The sequence below is a fragment of the Mustela erminea genome, chromosome 9 (genome assembly GCF_009829155.1).
Source record: "Mustela erminea isolate mMusErm1 chromosome 9, mMusErm1.Pri, whole genome shotgun sequence".
Taxonomy (NCBI): domain Eukaryota; kingdom Metazoa; phylum Chordata; class Mammalia; order Carnivora; family Mustelidae; genus Mustela; species Mustela erminea.
The window spans coordinates 64,313,885-64,339,516 of record NC_045622.1 but is presented as its reverse complement, the minus strand read 5'-3'; the positions used below and the strand labels follow the sequence as shown (position 1 = coordinate 64,339,516).

Here is a 25,632-nt window from a genome sequence, read left to right as displayed (position 1 = left end):
TCTTTCCAGCTTCTCTTTTAATTCAACAAAATACCACATTCCTTTAACTCTGCCACCAATAACAAGGCACTAGCTGTTATAGTAAACACATGAGGGCAAACAGCTTTTCAGGGAAGGAAATCACTGAATGGCCACCCCAATATACCTCTGCTATTCAACTCTGAACCTTTTCAATAACTGATTTACAAAAACCCCAAAAAATAATTCAGTAACTTGCCTGCCTGTCTCACAGGTAAATCCAGTTGTTCCGACATAGTAATCTGAAGCAGCGTTGAAACAAAATTCAGAGACTTGTGTGCCTACAAACAAACAAAAAAAAATAGGTTTTAAATTTCTGCAAATAAATATTCCCAGTACTCTGTTCTACTGTTTGGCACAAAAGGCTAACCACCCACAAGTTGGTCCAAGCCTCATTTCCCATCACCCACCAACAATGAACTAAAAAAAAAAAGAAATTAATAACCTAACTCCTAAAATATTCTGGATGTTTGCATTTGCCTTCATTTCATACTGCTCCACTTCCCGTTTATCCTAACTGGTACTCTTAACCTACCTACACTTAACTTACATGAACAGCTCAAGAACAATATCCTCTTTAATACCTACTTCCCCAATTCAGTAATAATTTCTCCATAGAGATGTTCTACTGAGTGACCAGACAAACTGAATCAGTAAAAATTAATAGTCTGGGAAGTGGTTTCCAAGGTGCTAATAATGTTTTATTTTGGAATGTGGCTATTTTACCGAAGTGTTCAGTTTGTAAAAATTAATCAACAGTACCCTTCCAATTACTATCCCGTATGCATGTTACATTCAAACAGAAATTTAAAAATCAATAGCTCTGAACATATAATAAAAGTAGGATACAAATCATATGTTGATAATTTAATAAATACATTTATATGAAATTCCAATGTAGCATATACAGAAAATAAAGAAATACACCCAAAATGTTAATATAGTTATCTCTTGGGCGGTGGGATTATAAAGGGACTATTCTTCACATATTTTCTACTTTCCAGTTTATACTAGAGACCCTGGACACTTTCATTAACAGTATAAAAAAGTTATTTAATGATTCCTAAACTTGTCATATTTGCTTGTTTAAAACAAACAAACAAACAAACACTCAAGTTATATCCCTTCTTAAATGTTTTCACAGTTGCATTCTCTCTCCCCCAATATAACTACCACCTATGTCATCTCTTCCTTTCTGCCCAAGTTTTAGTATTTTTTCTGCACATGTTCACATAAACAATAGTAATTTTTATTTTAGTTTCTTCTTTACAGACTTTCCCCCACAAAAATATTCCATACATTCTTAGAAACAAAAATTTCCCTTTGGATATAAAAAATTTCTTCCATATTAGAAGCTGGAATTCAGTCACTCCAAAAATTGTTTTATTTAAATGTTCCTGGTGCAAGACCCCATGGCAGGAGCTGAGAATACAAAGCTGAAACAAAACAGTAAGGTTCCATGACCTCATGGAAAAGTGTTTATGTGAAGGACAGTGAAGATAATCAAACAAGTAATTACAGTAAAGTACAGTAGAAGAGGTAGACACAGTATGGGAGAATCAAAAGGAGAATCTTCCAACCTAGAAGTAACGGGTAAAGACTCAAATGGGAGTAGTTAAGTGGATGAATGATAGGTATTTGTCCTTCCTGGTACTCTAAACACCATTAACCATATAACTTTCCTGAAACACTGTTCTAACTATGCAATTCACACACTGTTCCTTCTCAGATTGCTTTGCTGGTTTCTTATCCTATTTAAACTGTAACTGCTCAGTCATAGGCCATCTTTTACACTTCCCAGCTGATTGCATCCAACCACTGTCTTTAAATACTATGTCAGATACATTATTTCCAGTCTACTTCACTCTTAAGAGATTTCTTTAACATCCCTACCTTCACAGGCTTCTCAAATTTATTACGTTCAAAGCATATTCTCCCCTAAAAGCTATGTTTCTACTTTCCTGTACCATTTCTTCCCACCTTTTTCATCACCAACCTCAGTTACTTATGTCTAATACCTGAATGACATCTTTAATATTTCCCTCTTTTTTATTCCAATTCAGTATTTCAGGACCTGCCAATTCTATATCCAAAATACTTCTATAATTAATATACCCACTTTCTCCATTCCCACTAACATCAACCTCATCCAAAGGACTATCATTTTCCTTTATGTAAGTAAGTACTCCTCACCTCCACCATTCCTCTTTCAACAGCCAAAGGTCTTTAAAATTGTAAACCAACCCCTTTAAAAAAAGAAAAAAAAAAAAAAAAACCCTTTAAATAATTTTTTTTTTAAATTTTATTTGTCAGGGGCTCCTGGGTGGCTCAATTGTTAAGCGGCTGCCTTTGGCTCAGGTCATGATCTCAGGGACCTGGGATAGAGCCCTTCATCAGGCTCACTGCTCAGCAGGGGCCTGCTTCTCCCTCTCCCACTCCCCTTGCTTGTGTTTCCTATCTCGCTCAGCCTGTGTCATATAAATAAATCTTTTTTTTTTTTTAATTTATTTGTCAGAGAGAGAGAGAGCACACAAAGCAGGGAGAGCAACAGGCAGAGAGAGAAGCAGGCTCCCTGCTGAGCAAAGAGCCTGATGTGGGAATTGGCCCCAGGACCATGGGATCATGACCTGAGCTGAACAGAGACGCTTGACTAACTGAGCCACCTAGGCGTCCCAATGGCTTTCTACTCTACTTCCCAAAGACTGTATAAGGATCTGTATTATCTTGCCCCTACCTATTTTGTCTCATTGAAAGAAACTTTCTCACCTCCCACTGTCTCACCCTACCAGCCGCCTTTAGGTTCTTTAAACAACAAACATAATTACTCCACTGTCCATGCTGTGGCTTTCTACCTATAACACTCTTCTGTCCACTGCTCCACTGGAGTTAACTGATCCACAGCTTCACATTCTTTGAGTTTCTCTAAACATTTAGAGAAGGCTTTGCTGACTGATCATTCAAGTTAAAGAAGGGCTCCCTATTACTCTCATAATCTCCAGGGGTTTTTTTTTTCCCTGTAACATTTATTACATATTTGTAGACTGATTTTTATGTCCATCTCTTCTGTTAATTAGATTTTAAACTTCATCGACAGTAACTATTACTATTTTTATTCCCAGTTCTTCATGATGGTTGGTATTTAAGGTGTTCAACGAATTTATTAAATGAAGAACTGAAATGAATCAACAAAAAAATGTCTTGGAAGCAGCAGTGAGCACCTAGGAGCCGTGTAGTATAAAAGAACTTACATTAAAGAGATAGATGAAACCACAAAGGACACTAGTATCTACACTAACACTGTGGCTCTTTTTAGGACATTTATATTATAGTATATATCTTATCTCCTGCATCAAATTATGAATCCCTGGAAAGGACAGCTAGATTCAGACAGTCTGATTATAAATACAAGTGATGCTACTTCCAACATTTTTAAATCTTGAGCAAGTTGCTTCAGTAAATCTAAGACTTAATTACAAAATTAGTTTAACAAAATCTGCTTCACAGGATGGCTGTAAGAAGTAAGTGAACAAGGTGCCTGGATGGCTCAGTTGGTTTAGTGTCTGCCTTCGGTTCAGGTCATGATCCCGAGGTCCTGATATGGAGCCCAACGTGGGACTCCCTGCTCAGCGGGGAGTCTGAGCGGGGAGTCTGCTTCTCCCTCTCCTTCTGCCCCTCCCCCCAGCTTGTGCTCTCTAGCTCTCACTCATTCTCTCTCAAATAAATAAACAAAATTTTTGAAAAAAGGTGCAATATGTAAAATATTATAGTAAATGTCAAGACATAACAAATTGTTATGCTGTTTTTAATCTCCATACACAGTAGAATCTCATCTTTCTCAGATTATGTTCTGGCATAAACTGAGCATTGCCAAATGGTTCTTAGTTCTTTAAATCACTTAAAAAGGGCACCTGGGTGGCTCAGTGGGTTAAGCCTCTGCCTTGGGCTCAGGTCATGATCTCAGGCTCCTGGGATCAAGCCCCGCATAGGGCTCTCTGCTTTGCAGGGAGCCTGCTTCCCTCTCTCTCTGCCTGCCTCTCTGCCTACTTGTGATCCCTCTCTCTCTGTCAAATAAATAAAATCTTAAAAAAAATATTAGCAAACATATGCAGGCAAATTACGAAAAATCAGTACAAGCAGACAATCCTACCTGAAAACAATGTATGCAATACATGAAAGCACTAGTAAGGATGTGAAAAATATCGAACTCATACACACAGTGCTGGTAGATGCATAAAACAGTACAACCTTATTGGAAAACTGGCATTTTGAAACATGCATCTACCTTATAACCTAGCAATCTCACCTTTACATATCCAAGAAAAGTGCTTGTGTCCACAATACCTGTCCACTGACAAGTGAACGCAAAAACAAACTTTAGTAGAAGTCATACAATGAAATACTACACAATAACTTAAAAAAAAAAAAAAGTTTACCTATGGAATCAAGTAATATGGATCTCAAAAAACATGTTAAGAAGCTAGACTACTTGGGTACATACCAGGTGATCCTATTTATATGAAGTTCAAAGACAGGCAAATCTAGTCTTACAGTTAACAGAAGTCAGAATAATGGCAACCTGAAGGAGGAAAGGTATTAATTGGGAAGTGTCTCAAAGGAACATTCTAAGCCAATAGAAATGTTATATAAATTTTGATTTGGGGAGCCTAGGGGGCTCAGTCAGTTAAGCATCTGCCTTTGGCTCAGGTCACGATCCCAGGGTTCTGGGACTGAGTCCCACGTTGGGCTCCCTGTTCAGCAGGGACTATGCTTCTCCCTCTGCCCCTATCCCAGCTTGTGCACCCAGGCTCTCATGCTCTCTCTCAAATAAATACTTGAGATATAAATAAATAATTTATTTGACAGAGAGCAAGAGAGAGAGAGAACATAAGCAGGAAGTGGTAGGCAGAGGGAGAAGCAGGCTCCCTGCTGAGCAAGGACCCAAACTAGGGCTTGAACTTAACAGGTACCCCAATAAAATCTTAAAGAACAGCAACAACCACCACCACCACTGAACTGGATACATTATGAAGTGGTTGAATTCAGTAAGCTATTAAAAAAAAAAAAATCAAAACTGAACTATGAAAATAAGTACTGATTTTACTACTCTTCAAAGTCATTTGCCTTCAAAAGTCAACTTCCAAAAAAAGAAAAAAAAAAAAAACACAAGTACAAATCTAAAAAGTCCAACTGAGAAAAAGTTACTTTCAGACAGCTGAGCTGGGCCAAGAGGTAAGAAAGAATGAGAATGTTTCTGACAGCAGAACTCACAGAAGCAAATTCAACCTGGCGCATCTATCTACTTGACCCATACAAATTTCCATCCAGCTGGAATCTCTAATGCCTTCTATTCTCCCAAAGTAACAAATGGACATAAAATAATAATATCAGACATGAGATTCTTAAAATTCTGAGGGAAAGTAGATTAGCAATCACCTAGGCCTGGGATATGAGATTAAACTGGAAGGAAGGATTAGTGCTCCTGGGTGCCTCTGTCAGTGAAGTGTCTGTCTTTAGCTCAGGTCAAGATCCCAGGGTCCTAGGATCAAGCCCTGAGTTGGACTCCCTGTTCAGTGGGGAGCCTGTTTCTCCCTCTTCCTCTGCCACCCCGCCCTCCGCACCCCACTCATGCTCTCACTCTCACTCTATCTCAAATAAATAAATAAAATTTAAAAAAATAAAAAAAATAAAAAATCAACTGGAAGGAGGGATCTTACTGGGATAATGAAAATATTCCAAAATTAGATTGTGGGGACACATGGGTGGCTCAGTTGGTCTGCCTTCAGCTCAGATCATAACCCCAGGTTCCTGGGATTGTGTCCTGCACCCAGCTTCTTGCTCAGCAGGGAACCTGCCCTATATCCTTCTGCCTGGGGAGGCACCCAAGCATCCCAAAGTAGGGTTATATTAAAGAGATTATTAAGAGGGGCACCTAGGTGGCTCAGTAGGTTAAGCCTCTGCCTTCCACTCAGGTCATGATCTCAGGGTCCTGGGAGTGGGCCCAGCATTGGGCTCTCTACTCAGCCTGCTCCCCACCCCCTCTGCCTGCTGCTCTGCATACTTGTAATCTCTCTCTCTCTAATAAATAAATAAAAATCTTAAAAAAAAAAAGATTATTAAGAGAATGAAAGACAACAATGAAAGACAAAAATAGGTAAACTGTGACCACATCACAATCTAGTAACTGGTATTTTTTTTTTGAAATTTTTACACAGCTGCACCTGGGTGGCTCAGTCGGTTAAGTGTCTGCCTTCAGCTCAGGTCAAGATCCCAGGGTGCTGGGATCCCATCCCGCATCAGACTCCCTGCTAGGTGACTGTGCTTCTCCCTCTCCCTCTGCCACTCCCCACTGCTTGTGGTCTCTCGCTCCAGCTCTCTCAAATAAATAAATAAATAAATAAATAAAAACTTTTTTACACAATCAGTTAAGGAAGATAAGGTCTTTTTTTTAAATTTTCTATTTATTTGTTTAATTGACAGACAGTGAGAGAAGGAATAAAAGCAGGGGGAGTGGAAGAGGGAGAAGCAGGCTTGCCCCTAAGCAGGAAGCCCAATGTGGGGCTTGATCACAGGACCCTGGGATCATGACCAAGCCAAAGGCAGATACTTAAGGACTGAGCTACACGGGCATCCTGGAAGATAAGGTCTTAAAGCAGTATCAAGGATGTAATTCTGGGTATATGACTATAAAACATTACAGGTAGAAAGCTATTACCACATAGTAATAGGCCTGGAAAACTACTCCATGGGTAGCCTTTCCCCACTCCCCCAAATATGTCTAACTTTACAAAAGAAAAAGATGAAAAGTACACATACATAAACAAATTTCCCCTGACCCTACTATGCCTTTAACCTACAGTCTTATTCCCATTCCCTTTCCAGCATTCTAACACTGTATTCAGAAAATTGCTTTCTCCAAGGTTACCAATATTTTAAAAGCTTTCCCCCCAAAGTCTTCATTCTGCTTTAACCCCCCTCATTTGGAAATATCAATAACCCTTTCTTTTTCTAATAGCTTTTTACTTATTACATAAGTAATTCATGTTTACTAGTAGAAAAATCTATGAAATTCATTTAAGTAAAAAGAAAACTAAATTACCCACAACCAACCTTCTTACTTAAAATTCCTTTTGTTTCCTACTTTTTAAAAAATATTTTATTTATTTACTTAACAGAGAGAGCAACAGCACATATGCAGGGGGAGCGGCAGAGGGAGAGGGAAAAGCAGGCTCCCCACTAAGCAGGAGTCTTTTGTGGGGCTTGATCCCAGGACCCTGGGATCATGACCTGAACTTGAAGGCAGTTGCTTAACCAACTGAGCCACCCAGGCGCCCTTGTTCCTCCTTCTTTTATGCACAATTCTCCTTTTTCCTGCTTCTCAAAGTTCCAAAAATGGGTATGGCCAACGGTGAAGCCCTCCAGTCCATCCTACACCTCTAGATCATACTCCCTTCCTCTTAATTTACTGAGAAAAATAACTTTTCCATTGTTGGTTTCCCTCCTAACCTTCAATTCCATATTCTCTATTGCCTGCTATACATTTTCTATCTGATGTTTACCAGCTCCTCAAATCCGACTTAATACTCAAGTCATGTTTTTCTCCAATGTGTCCCCGCTGGACCCACATTTTTCAATGTAATTAACTAATGTCAGTATCTTTTATAGCTACTCTTTAAGAAGTAACTTTTTATTATTTCTCTCCATTGGAATCCAACTGAAGAGAGATTCAATTGCTACTGTACTTTACACTATTTATAAGGAAAAACAGAGGCATAAGGGCACTGTGACATCAAAGTACATCAATGAATATAACCAGATAATTCAAGAGCAAAGTGATTTCTAACTTTTCTGTTGTACTAAAGAATTTGACAAAGACAGGGGTGCCTTCGTGGGGCAGTTGGTTAAACATCTGCCTCTTGCTTTCAGCTCAGATGGTGATCTCAGTGTGATTATTGAGCTGACACAGTCTGCTTAAGATTCTCCTTCTGTCTCCCCCAACCTCTAGTGCGCTGCCTCTCTCAAAAAAATAAATCTTTAAAAATAAATAAATAAATAAAAATAATATGACAAAGACAATACTATCCCTATTTTATCTACACAAAATATTAGGCATAGTGAGGTTAAATCATCACAGTGGTAGAATCAGGGCCAGGCTTGAGGCTCTTCATTATGTCTTCCAGCTTTTCATTAAATAGTGGTACTTAAATGCTTTTCAACCAAGGAGTTTAAAATAACTTCTTAATTACAAATTACTTTAGTTAAAAACAAAAAAAACACGGATGCTTGGGTGGCTCAGTCGGTTAAGCCACTGCCTTTGGCTCCGGTTATGATCCCAGGGTTCTGGGATCGAGTCCCATCGGGCTCCTTGCTCAGCGGGGAGCCTGCCTCTCTCTCTGCCTCTGCCTGCCATGCCTGCTTGTGCACTCCCTCACTCTCTCTGACAAATAAATAAATAAATAAAATCTTTAAAAAACAAAAACAAAAAAGCAAATTACTTTAGTAACCAAAAGAAAAAACACACTTTAAATCAAACTCATTAATGCGCCACTGACAGAAACAAACAGTAAGTAAAATAGTATATCCATCTACTGTATCTGAAAAAGAAATTTTCTTATAAATATATTAATACAGTGATTATCTTTCTTTCAGATCTTTCACATGCTATGTCACTGAATAACTTCTGTGTAACAGCCAAAGTATCCAGGGACTTTCCCTCTCCCAAATTCAAAACAGTATCTACTTAGGGATATTCTTAATTAAGGAATGTTAAATATACATTATATTCTCGTAAATATTTTGCCGAATTTCTAGACATGCCAAATTGTACTATTAACATGCCATCATTTTGCACTTCTCCAGACCTAACATTTTTATTAACTGCACATTTCATAGGTCCTTTAATAAAGAAAAATCAACTTCATCACTTATAAGTAAAATGTATCACTTACAGTAGTAATTGTAATCATCTGTGAAAATCCTAGAAGTGACTTAGTTTATGAATTTAAAAGGTAAACGCAAAGTATAAAGAAACTTAGCAAAGCGAAGACCACTTACTTTGTCACATAAAGCATATGAGCAGCTTTTCTACCTACATAACCATTTTATAGCACATTAAGCTTAGGAACTGAAGGTTTAAAAGGCTCCTAGGTAAGCCTCCTAATTCTACTTAGAGCATTTTTCTTGCTGCAAGTGTAAGAGGGGAAGGAATACTGATGCTGAGATCAAATCTGCTTTAAGCAAAGTCAAATTTAAGAATCTCATCTAAAACTTACACACAGCTCTATTATAAGTCCCAACCACATGCATCTGTGAAGGCTGTGTTGACTATGAAACTCCAGAAAGGCAGGAAATCATGAATACTTTCTATTAACCACTTAGCTCAGTGTCTATCATAAAGACATTTGCTATTAAATGAACCAAGGGAACCTGGGTGGTACAGTCGGTGAAGTGCCCCGACTCTTGGTTTCAGATCAGGTCCGGATCTCAGGGTCATTAGATTGAACCCTGTGTCAGGCTCTGCAGTGAGCACCAGTTGGCTTAAGATTCTCTCTCCTTCTCTCTCAGCCCTCTCTCTGTCTCCCTCTCTGAAATTAAAAAAAAAAAAAAAGGGTTGGGGGAGAGCACCTGGGTGGCTTAGTCATTTAGGGTCTGCCTTTGACTCAGGTCATGATCCCAAGATTCTGGGATTGAGCCCCACGTGAGGCTCCCTGCTCAGCGGGAAAACCTGCTTCTCCCTCTCCCATTCCCACTGCTTGTGTTCCCTCTGGCTGTGCCTTTCTCTGTCAAATAAATAAATAAAATCTTTAAAAATAAATTAATCAAATTTAAGTTTTTTTAAAAAAGTAGAACCAGATTGGGAACTGTTATTCAGAATAAACATTTCAAAAAAAATTTTCCTGACATTACATTTTTTTTAAATATCTTATTTGTGAGTAAGAGAGAGCGAGAGCACACACAAATGAGGGTAGAGGGGCCAGAGGAGAGGAGAAGCTGACTCCCCACTGAGCAGGGAGTCTGAGGGATGGCTCCATCCCAGGGTCCTGGGTTCATGACTTGAGTGGTAGGCAGATGCTAACTGACTGAGCCACCCCTCTCCTGACATTACATTTAAAACTTCAGTTCAAATGTAAGCTTGTTGAGAAAGAGGACTCTGTCTTGTATACAGTATCAGATCCCCGGCATAAAGACAGAATCTGCCACATGATAGGCAATACTTTTAAAATATTTGAAAATAATCAGAAACAATTAGTTGTTAGTGTCCATTCTCAGTTAATTAAAAAAAACAACAACTTCATCTACTGATTTTATTCCTATTAGAGATAAGTTCAAAGTCCACAAACTTTTAGAGTAGAAAAGAGAGCAATCATCTAGTTCAAATAAAAATAGTTAAAATTTAAGGAACACATAAAACTCGGTGTTAAAAAATGGTATGAACTTTCAGTTTACAAGTATCACGGAAGGTCAGAGTAGGAAAAGATAGCATTTAAGATGGGAATAAAAGATTTGTGAATAGGAAACCCCCCCCTTTTTTAGATTTTATTTATTTATTTGACAGAGAGAGAGAGAGAGAGGGAACACAAGCAGGGGGAATGAGAGAGGGAGAAGCTGGCTTCCCATGGAGCAGGGAGCCCAATGAGAAACTCGATCCCGGATCCTGACCTGAGCCGAAGGCAGATACTTAACCACTGAGCCACCCAGGTCCCCCCGAATAGGAAAACTTTTAGTCTTAGGTGCTAAGAGCTTAACAGGCAGGGTGGGCAGCAGGAGCAAAGGTTTGTATAGAAGGTTTCCACTGAGAACACGGGTAGTGAAAGCAGGAAGAATGCAGAGACTATGTCTGTTATAATAACCTCCCAAAATCTTCAGAGATGTCTTAACTTCATCTTATAAATGAAGAAACAAGTATTTCTTAGTGAGAATAGGAAGTAGCAAACAGTCTCTGGAAACATAATAAACAATTAATGTTGAATAAATGAATACCAAATGCCATAGATTTTAGACTTCCTTTAAAAAAAAAAAAAACTTTTTTTTTTTGAAGATTTTATTTATTAAGAAAGATAATGACCAAGAGAAAGAGCACAAGCGGGGGCAGGAGCAGAGGGAAAGGGAGAAACAGATTCTCTTGCTGAGCAGAGAGCAACATGTGGGGTTCAATCCCAGAAGCCTGCCTTAAGCAGTTAGGATTCTGGGATCATGACACAAGCCGAAGGCAGACACTTAACTAAGCCACCCAGGCGCCCCAAAACCAAAATTTTAAAACTGTACTTCAAGATATACAGAAGTCAATTAATCTCAAAGTATATAATTTAAGTGACAAATGAGATTCCTGTACACAACTCTAAAGACTGGAAGACATTTCTAGTATTATACAAGTTCTTACTTCTCTTTGCATACAACAAATATTTACTGAGAGTCCACAGTGTGCCAGGCATTGTGCTTATAATTGTACCAATTTTCAAGTTACAATAAGCTACTTACTAATGATCTCACTGTTTAAATAGGCACTTATGTTCTTTCTCCATTAGTGCTGATTGTTTTCCACAGAAATATACAACTACTACAGTTAGACTGAGACAGGAAATAAAATGTATGGCATGGTAGATGGGTTAATCAATGGGCACTTACGCGCGATTCAAATAATCTGGAGAGAACTTAGTAGGTGCCAAACACTTTGCTGAATTTTTTACATGCATCTCACTTAACCCACATGACACTATGACATATATACTATTTCTATTTTGTACGTAAGGAAAATGATGCTTAGAAGTTAAATAACTTTCCTAACATCTCCCAGCTAGTACAGAATGCTTCATAATTAAAAAAAAAAAAAATCAAATAACTAAGCGGTTTTCAATTTTATTTCCAAGAAAGCTTGTACTTCTTATTGGTTTTCTCCAGTGTTTGAGGCAAAGCTTGTTACATGAAGATATTTCAAATTGGGAAATGACAATGCGATCAAAAATTGTTAACAGCATTAGGGGGAAAAAAGGACCAAAATTCATGCTATGCTACAGAGTAGTCAGTGGGGAATATTAAAATTCAGCTTTTTTAAAAAAAGATTTTATTTCTTAAGAAGAGGCAAAGTAGGAAGAGCAGCAGGCAGAGTGAGAGGGAGAAGCAGGCTCCTCCCTGCTGAGCAGGGAGCCCAATGCAAGGCTTGATCCAGGACCCTGGGACCATGACTGGAACTAAAGGCGGACACTCAACTGAATGAGCCACCAAGGTGCCCTAATACTAAAATTTATCTCAAAAATATCTGCCAAAAAGAGAGTCCTTACTGTGGTCTCCAGCAGTCTAATGGAACTTTTTAAATTTTATCTATATGTAATATTAAAAAATATATAAATAATCTAAAAATCCTTGATTTGGGGGGTGGTATAACAGTGCTAAAGCCTATATTATTATCTGCTATAATTAAGTAAGGCTTAATACTGACAAATCAAAGAATTACAGTAACAAGACAAAAATTCCTCATCTCATAAAACTCTAAAATTACACTAGTGAGAATAAAATATGTATGATAAACTAGTGCTACAGAGAAAAATAAATGAAGAGAGATGTATAATGTCTAGCGTGTTGTAGTCACTGGAACTCCTCAGTGATATGAAGGAATTTAAATGATGATAGATCAAGTCTGGGAGATAACTGACTAAAAGCGGATCCAAACAGATGGAACAGTTAAGTGCAATCACTGTGAGGCAAGAGCAGAGCACTTTGTTTTTAACTATCTGCACTAGAATACTTTGATAACATTTATAATTTTTACAGCTAGTGATTACTTCACTTAGCTGAAGAGATTTACTCAAATTCAGCAATCTTTTTCTTTTAACTAAGTGAACCAAAATATAATTTCAATCGAATAAAAACAGTATGGAATGATTGCTTCATCTGTCTTATACAAAGCGAGAAGAGCCTGAAGGAAATAAAAATGTTACTTCCTCATTCTTACTTCAGTCAAGCTTCTTCAAGATTTATCTGGGATCTATTTCTTAAATCAAGGTTCTGCCACAAAATAAGTCAAAGCAAGTTAAGTGTCCAAATGGAAGCACTTCATTAAAACAGAATGAAGACTAGAGCTGAGGATATTCTAATTAAAAGAAAAGTTACCTTAGGAAAATTACTAATAAGTTAAGGTGGAATAATTGAAAGAAATCTGCAAAATGTAAACCACTAACAATCACAGAAATTCAGGCTAGACCACAAATTTTCTCTGACAGAAAATCAGTGTTCAGGGGCGCCTGAGTGGCTCAGTGGGTTAAGCCGCTGCCTTCGGCTCAGGTCATGATCTCAGGGTCCGGGATCGAGTCCCGCATCAGGCTCTCTGCTTGGCAGGAAGCCTGCTTCCCTCTCTCTCACTCTCTGTCTCTGCCTGCCTCTTCATCTACTTGTGATCTCTCTCTGTCAAATAAATAAAATCTTTAAAAAAAAAAAAAAAAAAGAAAAGAAAGAAAATCAGTGTTCACTATTCCAGAGTATTCCAAAACCCTAACAGAAGCTTAAGAGTTAAGCAAAAAAATGCTATGAATACTATTTTGATTATTCATCTTCTAAAGATCAGCTTGTGAAGTATTTATTCCAGGTCTCAATTACAAGATATCAGTGCATATAACTAGACATTCAATACCTGCTTGAGGAATGAATGAATTTCAGATTTTTCTACAAGGGAACCAACTCTTTTTTCAAATAATTTTAAAAATTATTACACACAGCATGTTTAGTCAGAATAATAAAATCATGGTAGAAATCACTGTAACTAAACTTTTAGGGTGCCTTAACTTACACATCTATAAATACTTCATGAACAAAATAATGTTCAGCTTAACCTGTATCACAAAACAAATCAAAATAAAAAGTGATCCATAACTCCCTCCATATTTTCATAATGGTTCTAAAGAGGAATTTGTTTCAGCACATTATTTTATATAAAAGAAATCTAAACTCCTCCAAGGTGACTTTGAGCCTAAAAATTTGAGTATGGGGGGTGAGGCCTCCGGCCTGGCTGGCTCAGTGGGTGGAGCATGGGACTCACCAGCCAGGAGTTGTAAGTTGGAGACCCATGTTGGGTGAAGGTTACTTAATCCTAAAATCTTTAAAAATTTTTTTTGAATATCACTCTTGGTTGAGCTAATAACAGTCGCATTTATGTATATATTAAGACTTAACTTTTTTATTTTAAAACAACTTTACACTTGATTTGTCTAAACTCTGTAGGTAGTCTTAAAATATAAGTTCCTTGAGGGCAGAGATCTCTAAAAAGAGCACTGTACATTTAAGATGTCCAATTAGGAATACTCCTGTGGCTTCTGTAAAGTCAATATAATGTTTTTAAGTGAGTTTCCTACTAAGAGGAGCATTAAATAGGAGCATTAAATTAGATAAGAGGAGCATTAAAATAACTGAATTGCTACCTTAAAGAGGGGCTTCTTTTTCCATTTAAAAATAAATGTACACTGAACTTCACTAAAGCTTGCAGACTCAGTGGGATACCAAAAGACAATTATTAACTGGCACAGGAAATTACAGGGGTCCTTTTAAGATGCCTTTAAAATACTCATTGAAATATAAAAAGTTGCAGAAATTTAGAAACAAACAATGAAACTGAAGATAGTACAATAATATATCCCACATATTACCGCTGTTTTCCAAAGGGTGGTCCCCCGAAAATAAAGGGGAAAAAGGGAACCAATCCTCCGCAAGCTGATAAGGAGCCTGGCACGTTTCAAGGCACCCTGCTTTACACTGTCTCACTTTGACCGTCACAGCAACCCTGTGGCCTAATTTTATGAATGGGAGAAATTCAGCATCAAGAGGTTAAGTGACTTGTCCAAGGTCAGTCAAGAAAATTAGTGGTTCAGCTCTACCTAAAGGGTGCACTTCACCTGACACTTTCTACTACACCGCCCTGCCTCCCCGACTGAGGCATTAGCAGAGTAGAACAGTGAATCAGACTGATATAGGTAGCCCGCACTACCCTCGCCCTGCCCAAGAGGCGGGGGCTTGCCTCTGAAAGCTTTCCCTGGCCGCTCAGTCGCAGAGAAGAAAGTTGTACAGATCACGGATCAGCCCACTGAAGTGACAAGCTGACAGGCGAAACCCCCAAAGGACCGGCTCTGCATTCCCAAGAGCCCCTCCGACCCCGGCGCCAGCGAGACTGCTCCCGGAAACGTCTGAAAAACCTCCCAGTGAGTTTCGCCCCCTCCTGGGCGCGAGGAACGAGCTGGGAATGAGCCAGAGGGCGGCCGGCCACCCAAGCCAGCCATGTGTCCAGCCCGTCACGCCCGCCTCGCCTCAGCCGGCTCCTCACGCCTTGACCGCAGCCAGAGGCCCAGCTCAGGATCCGACGCAAAGGCTGCCTTGGCCGCCACCACCACCGCAGCAGCCCGAGGCGCCCTGGCGTGGCACTCGTAGTCAGGTCCCCGCCCCACCCCTCCAGTTGGGCCCCTCAGCGACGCCGTCCGCGCCTCTGGCCAGGCCCAGAGGGCTCGGCCTGCCACAGTCAGCCGCCCGCCCGGCGTCCTTACTTCATTGAGCTGGCGCTCCGCGGCCTCACGCAGGGCTGGGTCCATGGTGCCCCTCAGGGCCTCGATAATGGTGTTGGGGTCCATCGCAGCGCGGACTCGGTCAAACCCGGGGCTTGGGTGCTACTGGGCCAGGAATAGCGCCGCTCACTGCGCACATGGACCCGCCGCGCTCCGCAGCGGCAACCGGCGCGAAAGGAAAGAGAAGCGCCAAGGCCCCGGATAGAACCTCTTCGCCTCGGCGTGGAGGCGGGAGATGCTCCAGCCACTTCCTGTCGGCGCGAACGCGGGGCTCCTTGGGAGATGTAGTCCACGAGAGCTTTACGCAGCCCACGTGGCCCTGAACTGTCTCTCCTAGAGACTAGTCTTGTTTTTCAAAAAGGAAAAATGTTCAAACTGCAAGAAAAAAATTAAAGCAATCAAACGCAAAAAAATTTCCGAGAATAATATACCTATAGTGACCGTGAAGTAAATCTGATGCAATGTGTGATGCGATCCATGGCTAGTAACTTTGTAATTGAAGGTAATCTTCTGGAAAGCAGTTGAGCTGTGTTTCTAAATGCCATAAAAATGCTCATAATCTTTGCCCCAAGAATTACCATTCATGAGACTTTATCCTAAGAAAATAACACAAAAGATTAAATGAGCTTTATGCGTGAAAGGTATTATAACACTACATATTTATGATTACCAAATATTAAGAGGGTTTTTATTCAGTATCCAGATTTTGGTTAGGAACTTTATATAAATCACCTGTAAATGCAGAATAAGACATAATCCCTATTAGAATCCCACCTTCTTTAAAACAGTTAAACAGTTTCAGAAAGATTAAATAACTTGCCCAAGTTCACTTCTAAGAAGCTGACCTAGGATTTCAAATCCTAGGATGTTTCTGTTTCGAAAGTTTTCATTCTCTTCACTGAATCACTCTGCCTTTCAAGAAAAATGTCAATGTGGGGATTGTCAAGCAAATTAAAAGAATTCAATCAATTAAATATTTCACAGCCATTAAAAATTACAAATATTATATACATTGTAACAACACAAAAAGTTATGTGATGCTATGGCTTTGTAACATGGACAAAAACTGGGAAGCAAAGCTGGCAAATAAAATCAATTGATTTTCTAGGATGGTGAGATTTTGAGTAATTCCCTTTTATATTTGTCATCATTGTAGTAAGATTATATAAACAAAGTTATGTAAAATTAATCATAAATCTTCAAATGCAACTTGTTAAAAGGTCACTTATTGTTTTCAGTTTGCAGAAAGGAGAAAGGGGTGCAAAAAAGCTTTTCCCTGTATAATGGACTTTGCAATATTAATATCTCTTATACGCCAACCATTGTGCCTGGAAGTGAGGTTTATGTCATTATTACTAATTTATGAATGAAGAATCAAAGGCTCATATAAGCTATTTACATTGTGAAAGATCATAAAATTTCCATAATATAACTTGTTGTTAGCTCTGTCAGTGTACTGATACAATCTGCTTAAGAATTTCCTCTCCCTGGGGCTTCTGACTGGCTCAGTAGGAAGAACATGTGACTCCTGATCTTGGGGTCATGAGCTATTGATCTTGAAGTCCTGAATTTGAGCCCCACATTGGGTCTACACCTAGAGATTGCTTAAAAATAAACTTAAAAAAAAAAACCAATTTCCTCTCCCTACACATTCCTTGATTGTGAGAGCCTTAAAAATAAGGATTATGTTTTATTCACTTTTGTATCCTTATCTCCTATCATGAAGCTTAAATGTCTGCTAAGAGTTCAATAAATATTTTAGTGAATAAATGAAGAAAGGAATAAATGAACTAGTGATGACTTGGTCGTTGAGCCAGAATTGAAACCTCAATCTTCATAATTCCAAAGCCAGTCCTCTTTACACTACTACATATCTATTTTAGATTCCAGAATTGACTTGTACATTATGAAATTGTGACAATTATAGCATAGCACAATGTATAAAAGTGCTCCAAAAATGTTATTTCCCTGGGCGCCTGGGTAGCTCAGTGGTTTAAAGCCTCTGCCTTCGGCTGGGGTCATGATCCCGTGTCCTGGGATTGAGCTCCTCATCAGGGCTCTCTGCTCAGCAGGGAGCCTGCTTCCTCCTCTCTCTCTGCCTGCCTCTCCACCTACTTGTGATCTCTGCCTGTCAAATAAAATCTTTATTAAAAAAATGTTATTTCCCTTTCCCTGAAACTGAAAGGGAAAAGAAGTAGTAGTGGAAAATAGGGTTTTTAAGCTATAGTACTGGGAACTGGGAACCAGCAAGTTTTGCAGATCTAAAGCTGAAGTGGGGCCTGTGTCTCATGCTTCAAATAGAGTCCATAGGATGCTAGATACCGTCTGGGGAGCCAGAGCTCCTTTATCCACACAAGGAACGTGGCTCCAGGACCCTCCAAAAGGTTAGCTGCAGGGTGATTAGTATACCCAACTTATTTGTAGGTTTATTGTTTTTTTGTCAAGCAAGTGACAGAGAGGATGTTACTTATATGACTGGAAATACAGATGTGAGCTCCTCCAGGGCAGAGACCATGTCTATCTCTTTGTGGCAAACACAGAAATGAACATGTGCTCAACAAATAAATGTGTGAAAATTAAAGAAAAAACTGCCACATTAGGTCAGTATAAACATCAGTAGATAAACTTTTTATCTCATTGTTCAATCCCAATTCCTAGTACCACAATAGCCAATATAGATAAAATACCTTCTTGGGCAAGATTAGTATGAGGAATTCAGAAAAGTATAAAATAATTTTAAGCTGGAATGCAATTGGACAAAAATAGAGGTAAGGAACAATGTAGGGGTGACTTGGTTAACTATAAATGACTTGGTTAATCTTATAAATGATGGTTCCGTTGTTCACACAGAAAAAAGGCATATCTTTTGCAAGTATGAAAGGAAAGGAGGGTTCAGGGCGTGACCATACAACTATAATATAAGGAAACAAAAAGAATCAATTTTCTCTTTACAAACTTCCATTGGAGGCTTTTGTGGATGAACACCAGTGATAAAGCCTTGAGGATAAATATCTAGCACCCAAAGGTATCTTAAGACCTAGACAGATGTGTCTGAGATGACTGGATTTTGTAAAGACATTCCACAATTATTGAAGCTTCACATCCTATATATCTTTTGTTGGGCCTATTTCAGACATCCCAAATATTTCAGACAAAATTTTTCATGAAATTTAATTTTTTCAATAATGGTTATCATTATACTTGTAACTAAATGAAATTCATTTTTACACCTTGGTAAGATTTTTACTCTAAACAATTCAAAATGTAGGGGTTAGGGTGGCTGTCTGGCTCAATCAGTAGAGCTTGGTACTCTTGATCTTGGGGTAGTGAGTTCAAGCCTGACCTTGAGGGTAGAGTTTACTTTAAAAATAAACAAATAGGGCGCCTGGGTGGCTCAGTGGGTTAAGCCACTGCCTTCGGCTCAGGTCATGATCTCAGGGTCCTGGGATCGAGTCCCACATCGGGCTCTCTGCTCAGCAGGAGCCTGCTTCCTCCTCTCTCTCTCTCTGCCTGCCTCTCTGCCTACTCGTGATCTTTGTCAAATAAATAAATAAAATCTTTAAAAAAAAAAATAAACAAATAAAATAAGTTTTCCTGTGCAATACCCTTTCCCAGTGTCTGCTAACTCCTGGGACCACAGTGGAAGAAAAAAAAAGGTGGGAATTAAAAAAAAAGACAAGGAAGCTAAAAAAAAGAGTGATTGATTATGTTCTGAGCCATGTACCAACTGTATTGCCTTGAGTAAAGCTTTTATCCCACTGGCCCTCTTTTGCTGTTGTTGTTGTTGTTGTTCCTGTGAAGTGTTAAATAATTCTACCTAGGCTCCCAAAATTATTCTGAGAATCAAATGAAGTTGGGGAGTGCTTTGTAATTAAAAAGCTCAGAACAAAAGTAAATTGTTATTGGTATTTTAAGGCAAGGACTGAGGAGAAAGGAAAGTAAGAGGGCAAGGAAGGAGAGTTATAGAAGGAGGACTTTCTTCAGAGCATCCTTCCTGGCAGCTGTGGTTCTGCACGTTCGGCAGCTTGATAGGTACATGTGTAAAGCTTAGTATGTGCAAGAAAAAGTAAAAGACAATGTTGTACAGAAATTGTTGAATGAAGACCATTCTTTATTGCATTTCTTTTAAATACACTGACTTGCACAAAATTGGAGTTCATGCCCTAAACCACATAAACAATTTTAAAGATCAACTTCATCAAAGTATTATTTACTTAAAATTCAATGAGGGTTCACAAAGTTATACATTCATGTCACTCTACCACAATCAACATATAGATTGTCTCCATCAGCCCTTCCCGCTTAATCCTTATGTGTTCAGCTCTGTGCCTCATATGTCCACCAATGTGCTTTCTATTACTATCAATTAGATTTGCCTTTCCTACTTTTTCATATAAATGGAATCATGCAGAAAGTGCTTTTTGTGTCTAGTTTTTCCTTCCATGATGTTGAGGGTATCAGCAGTTCCCACCTTGCTAAATGACAGTCCGTTACCTGATATACAACAATTATTCATTCATCCATTGCTGGACATTCGGGTCATTTATAGTTTTTTGCTATTGTGAATTAAGCTGATATGTACATTCATGTACAAATCTGAATGTGGATATATGTTTTCATTTCTCTGGTAAATAGCGAAGAATGGAATGGTTGATTTGTATTTTAAGTGTATATGTAACTTTACAAGAAACTGCTGAGGGCGCCTGAGTGGCTCAGTCGGTAAAGTATCTGCCTTTGGTTTAGGTCTTAATTTCAGGGTTTGGGAATTGAGCCCCATATCCAGCTTTCCTGGCTTCCTGCTCCTCAGGGAGCCTGCTTCTTCATCTCTCTCTGGCTGTTACTCCCCCTGCTTGTGTGTGCGTGTTCTCAAGTGAGAGTTCTCGCTGTCTCTCTCTGTCAAATAAATAAACAAAATCTTAAAAAAAAGAAAGAAGGAAAGAAAAAGATTTTCTCCTATATTTTCTTCTAGAAATCTTGTAGTTTTAGCATTTATGTTTTGATCTATGGTCCAGAGGGGTGTGTGTGTGTGTGTGTGTGTGTGTGTGTGTGTGTGTTATGGAGATAGGGTTGAAGTTATTTGTTTCTGCATATGGATATCGAGTTAGTTAGTACAGCAGAATTCTTTAAAAAGTTTATCCTTGATCATTGAATTACCTTGGCCCCTTTGTAGAAAATTAATTGACCAAATACGTGTAGTTCTATGTTTGAATTCTCTACTCTGTTCCATTGATCTATTTATCTGTCTATGTCAATATCACAGTGCCTTGATTAATGTAGCTTTATAGTAAGTTTTACAGTCAAGTAGTGTAAATTTTCCAACTTTGTTACTCTTTTCAAATTGTTTAAACTATTCTAGGTTATTTGCATTTCAAATACATTTGGAAAATTCAGCTTGTTAATTTCCAGTTTTAAAAAATTCTATTGAGGTGCGCCTGGGGGGCTCAGCCCGTTGAGCAGTTGCCTTCCGCTGGGGTCATGATCCCAGCATCCTGGAATGGAGTCCCGCATCAGGCTTCCTGATCAGGGAGGGAGCCTGCTTCTCCCTTTCCCTCAACCTGCCGCTCTGCATACTTGCACTCCATCTCTCTGTCAAATAAATAAATAAAATATTTTTTAAAATAAATTAAATTAAAATTTTTAAAAAGTCTGTTGAGGGGCGCCTGGGTGGCTCAGTTTAAGTGTCTGCCTTAGGCTCAGTTCATGATCCCACAGCCCTGGGGTAGAACCACCGCTTCCCTGTTCACCCGGGAGTCTGCCTCTCTCTCTCTTTCTGCCCTACCCGTCCCCCAACCCCACTGTTCATGTGCACCCGCACAATCTCTCCCTCTTAATAAATCTCTCCCTACTTAATAAATAAGTAAAATCTTTTTTAAAAAGTCTGTTGAGATTTTGATAGATATTGCATTTAATCTACACACCAGGGGGACCTGACTGGCTCTGTTGGTGGAGGGTGCAACTCTTGATCTTGGGGTTGTGGATTTGAGCCCCACATTGGGTGTGTAGACTACTTAAAAATAAGATCTTAAAAAGAATCTGCACATTAGCTTGGGTAAAATTAACATCTTAACTATATTGAGTGGGTTTTTTTTTTTTAAGATTTTATTTATTTATTTGACAGAGATCACAAGTAGGCAGAGAGGCAGGCAGAGAGAGAGAGAGAGAGAGAGGGAAGCATGCTCTCTGCTGAGAGGGACTCGATCTCAGGACCCTGAGACCATGACCTGAGCCGAAGATAGCGGCTTAACCCACTGAGCCACCCAGGCGCCCCCTACATCGAGTGTTTTGATCCTTGAACATAGTATATCTCTCCATTTATTTGGATATTTAAAAAATTTCTCCCAGCAATATTTTTAGTTTGCAGTACATAGATTTCACACATATTTCCCTAAATGTATCCTTGAATATTTCATGTTATATAAAATATATGTATAATTTCAAATTGTTTTTTAAATATATTATTTCATTACTCATTATTTTTAACTGGTTTTGCTTATATCTAGAAAGACAATTAATTTTTTGTATTTTGACCATATCCTACAGTCTTGCTAAGTTAACTTACTGATTTTAGTATTTTTTTCTAAATTCTTTAGAATTTCCTGTGCATATAATTAGATCTTCTGCATTTCAAACTGGCTTTAGTTTCTCCCCATACTTTAGCCATAGAGTTTTCATAGATTCTCTCTAACAAGTTGAAAAGTTTCCCTTTCATTTCTAGTTTTCTTAGAATTTTTGACATGAACTCCATGTTGAATTCTGTCACATGTTTTTTCTAGAGCTATTGATACCATCATATTCATTTTCTTCTTTATTCTGTTCATGTGGGGAATTATATTAATTGATTTTTTACATGTTCCTTTCCTAAAATAATCCTCACTTGGTCATAATATATTAACATTAAAAAACATTTTTATATATTGCTGGATTCAATTAGCTAATTTTTTGGAGACCATTTGTACCCATCCTCATGAGGGGTATTTGTCAGTGGTTTTCTTTTCCTAAATGGCTTTACCTAGTTTTAATATTAAGGTAAAGCTAGTCTCCTAAAATATTCTTCTTCCATCTTTGTTTTCTGAAAGAATTTGTGTAGAACTGGCATTTGATTTCTTCTTTAAATATTTGGTAGAAATCAGCAGTGAAACTATCTGATCCCTTTTCTTTCTGGAAAAATTTTTGAATTATGAATATAAGTTTTAATAGAATAGGACTATTTAGACCTTGGGGGGGCGTACACTAAATTTTTACTTTGTTATTATTATTTTTAGTTCTCTCCTTAATGTTTTCAGATAGAATTCTAAAAATTTAAGTACAGTTGACACAATATTGTATTAGTTTCAGTTGTACAACATAGTGATTTGATAATCACTAACTGAAACAGTTTCAGTTGTACAACATAGTGATTTGATAATTATATACATTACAAAATGCTCACCATGATAGTGTGGCTACCATCTGTAACCGAAGTTTTTACAATATTATCAACTATTTCCCCTATGCTGTACTTTTTATCCCCATGACTTATTTATTTTATAACTGAAAGTTTGTATCTCTTAATCCTCTTCACTTATTTAACTCATTCCCCCACTCCTACCCCTCTGGTAACCCCTAGCTTGTTCTCAGTATTTATGAGAATGTTTCTACTTTGTTCCATATATAAGTAAAATTCCATATATAAGTAAAATCATGTGGTATTGGTCTTTCTCTTTCTGACTTACTTTACTTAGCCTAGTCCTCTATGTCCATCCATGTTATCACAAATGGCAAGATTTCATTTTTTTTAATGGCTTAGTTATACCCTATTATATACATTGGCAGAGAGAGAGAGAGAGACTCTTTAACTTCTTAGCTTTGACATGACTGAAGTCCTCAATTTTCTATTCTGTAAAATAGAACAATAGTATTTCTATCATTAGATTGTTGTAAGATCATATATACCAAGTAGTTAGCACAAGCCATGAACACAGAGTACAGGAAACTCAACAAGTGGTAATTTGAACAGACATCTCACCAAAGAAGATATGCAGATGGCAAATAAGTATACGAAAAGATGCTCAACATCATACATCATTAGAGAACTGCAAATGGAAACAATGAGATATCACAATATACCTATCAGAACAATTAAAGTCAAAAACACCGACAACACCAAAACCTGGTGAGACTGTGAAGCAACAGAAACTCTCTTTCATTGTTAGTAGAAATGCAAAATGGTACAGACACATTGGAAGTTTGGCAGTTTCTTACAAAACTAAACATATTATTTTTTAAGATTTTGTTTAGGGGCACCTGGGTGGCTCAGTGGGTTAAAGCCTCTGCCTTTACCTCAGGTCATGATGGCAGGGTCCTGGGATCAAGCCCCGCATCGGGATCTCTGCTGGGGGGGCGGGGAGCCTGCTTCCTCCTCTCTCTCTCTGCCTGCCTCTCCACCTACTTGTGATCTCTGTCAAATAAATAAATAAAATCTTTTTTAAAAAAAATTTTATTTGTTTATTTGAGAGAGAACAAGAGCAAGAGAGAGCACAAATGGGGGGGGGGGTGAGCAGCAGAGGGAGAGAAAGTAGGTTCCTCGCTGAGCAGGGTGCCCAAAGAAAGGTTCCATCTCAGGGCCCTGGGATCATGACCTGAGCCAAAGGCAAATACTTAAGTGACTGAGCCACCTAAGTGCCCCAAAACTAAACATATTCTTACCACACAATCTAGCAATTGTTTTCCTTAGTACTTACCCAAATGAGTTGAAAACATATTTCCATACAAAAATCTGTACATGAATATTTATGGTAGCTTTATTCCTAATTGCCAGACTTGGAAGCAACCAAGATATTGTTCAATAGGTGAATGGATAAATAAACCACAATGTTCATGCAATGGTATACTACTCAGCAATGGAAAGAAATGAGCTATCAAACCACAAAAAAAATAGAGGAACCTTAAGGGTATGTTGCTAAGTGAAAGAAGCCAACATGAAAAGATTGCATAATTTATGATTCTAACTAAATGACATTTTGAAAAGGCAAAACCGTGGAAAAAGTGAAAATATTAGTGTTTGGCAGGGACTCAAGGGATGGAGAGAGATGAATAGAAGGAGCATAGAGGATTTCTAGGTAGTAAAACTACTCTCCATGATACTGTAACAGTGGGTACTATATGATCTTATGTATTTATCAAAACCCATAGAATGTACAACACAAAGAGTGAATCCTAATGTAGATGATAGACTTTTGTTACTAATATATCAATATCAGCATCAGTTCATGAATTATAATAGAAGTACCACATCAATGAAAGATATTAATAGTAGGGGAAACTATCTAGGAAGAGGTGAAGGGACAAGTGGAACCCATTGTATGTTCTGTTCACTTTTTCTAAAGTGCTCTAAAAACATAAAATCAATTCAAAAGTTAATAGTGGTAAAATGATAAAATTATATAAGGGGAGAACAAATTAGTGGTTATCAAGGGTTAGAGATGGAGAAGGGGGAAAAAAAGTTGTGTATGAAGGGAGTAGCACAATGGCGATGTGGCGATAACATTATCTTGATTGCAGCAGTAGCTACACATATCTATGTGTGTTATAATATGCTATAGAACTATGTACATTCATTGCACCAATGTCACTTTCCTGGTTTTAAAATTGTGCTACTTAAGATATAATGGGGAAACTGGGTGAAGTATACTCAGGGTTTCTCTGTACTATTTTTTAAAATTAATGTACAGTGTTACATTAGTCTCAGGTGTACAATACAGTGATGTAACAGTTCTGTAGGTTATTAAGTGCTCATCACAATAAGTGTACTCTTAATCCCCTTCACCTATTTCACCCATTCCTCCCTCCCACCTCCCATCTGGTAACCAACCAGCTTGTTCTCTAAATTTAAGAGTCTGGTTTTTTTCTCTCCTTTTTCCTTTGTTCATTTGTTTTGGTTCTTAAATTCCACATATGAATGAAATCCTTTTATTTCTCTTTCTCTGACTGACTTATTTCACTTAGCATTACACCCTTTAGATCCATCCATTTTGTTGCAAATGGCAATAGTACTCACCTTTTTTTTATGGTTGAGTATTATTCTTCTGAGATATCTATC

At 38.3% G+C, this 25,632-nt stretch overlaps 1 protein-coding gene across 2 annotated transcripts in view; it reads right to left on the bottom strand.

Moving 5' to 3' along the window:
• IPO7 (importin 7) overlaps positions 1–15,788 on the bottom strand; it is a 57,560-nt gene extending 41,772 nt beyond the window's left edge. Inside the window, exons 1-2 of one of the 2 annotated variants that reach the window (XM_032356965.1) lie at positions 15,537–15,788; positions 218–299 (exon numbers count right to left, since the gene is read on the bottom strand). In XM_032356965.1, coding sequence (XP_032212856.1) covers positions 218–299; positions 15,537–15,620 — 166 coding nt within the window. In that variant the 5' untranslated portion in view covers positions 15,621–15,788. The remainder of the gene's footprint in view (positions 1–217; positions 300–15,536) is intronic. The other variant, XM_032356966.1, reaches the window with a different exon arrangement.
• Positions 15,789–25,632: the final 9,844 nt, after the last annotated feature.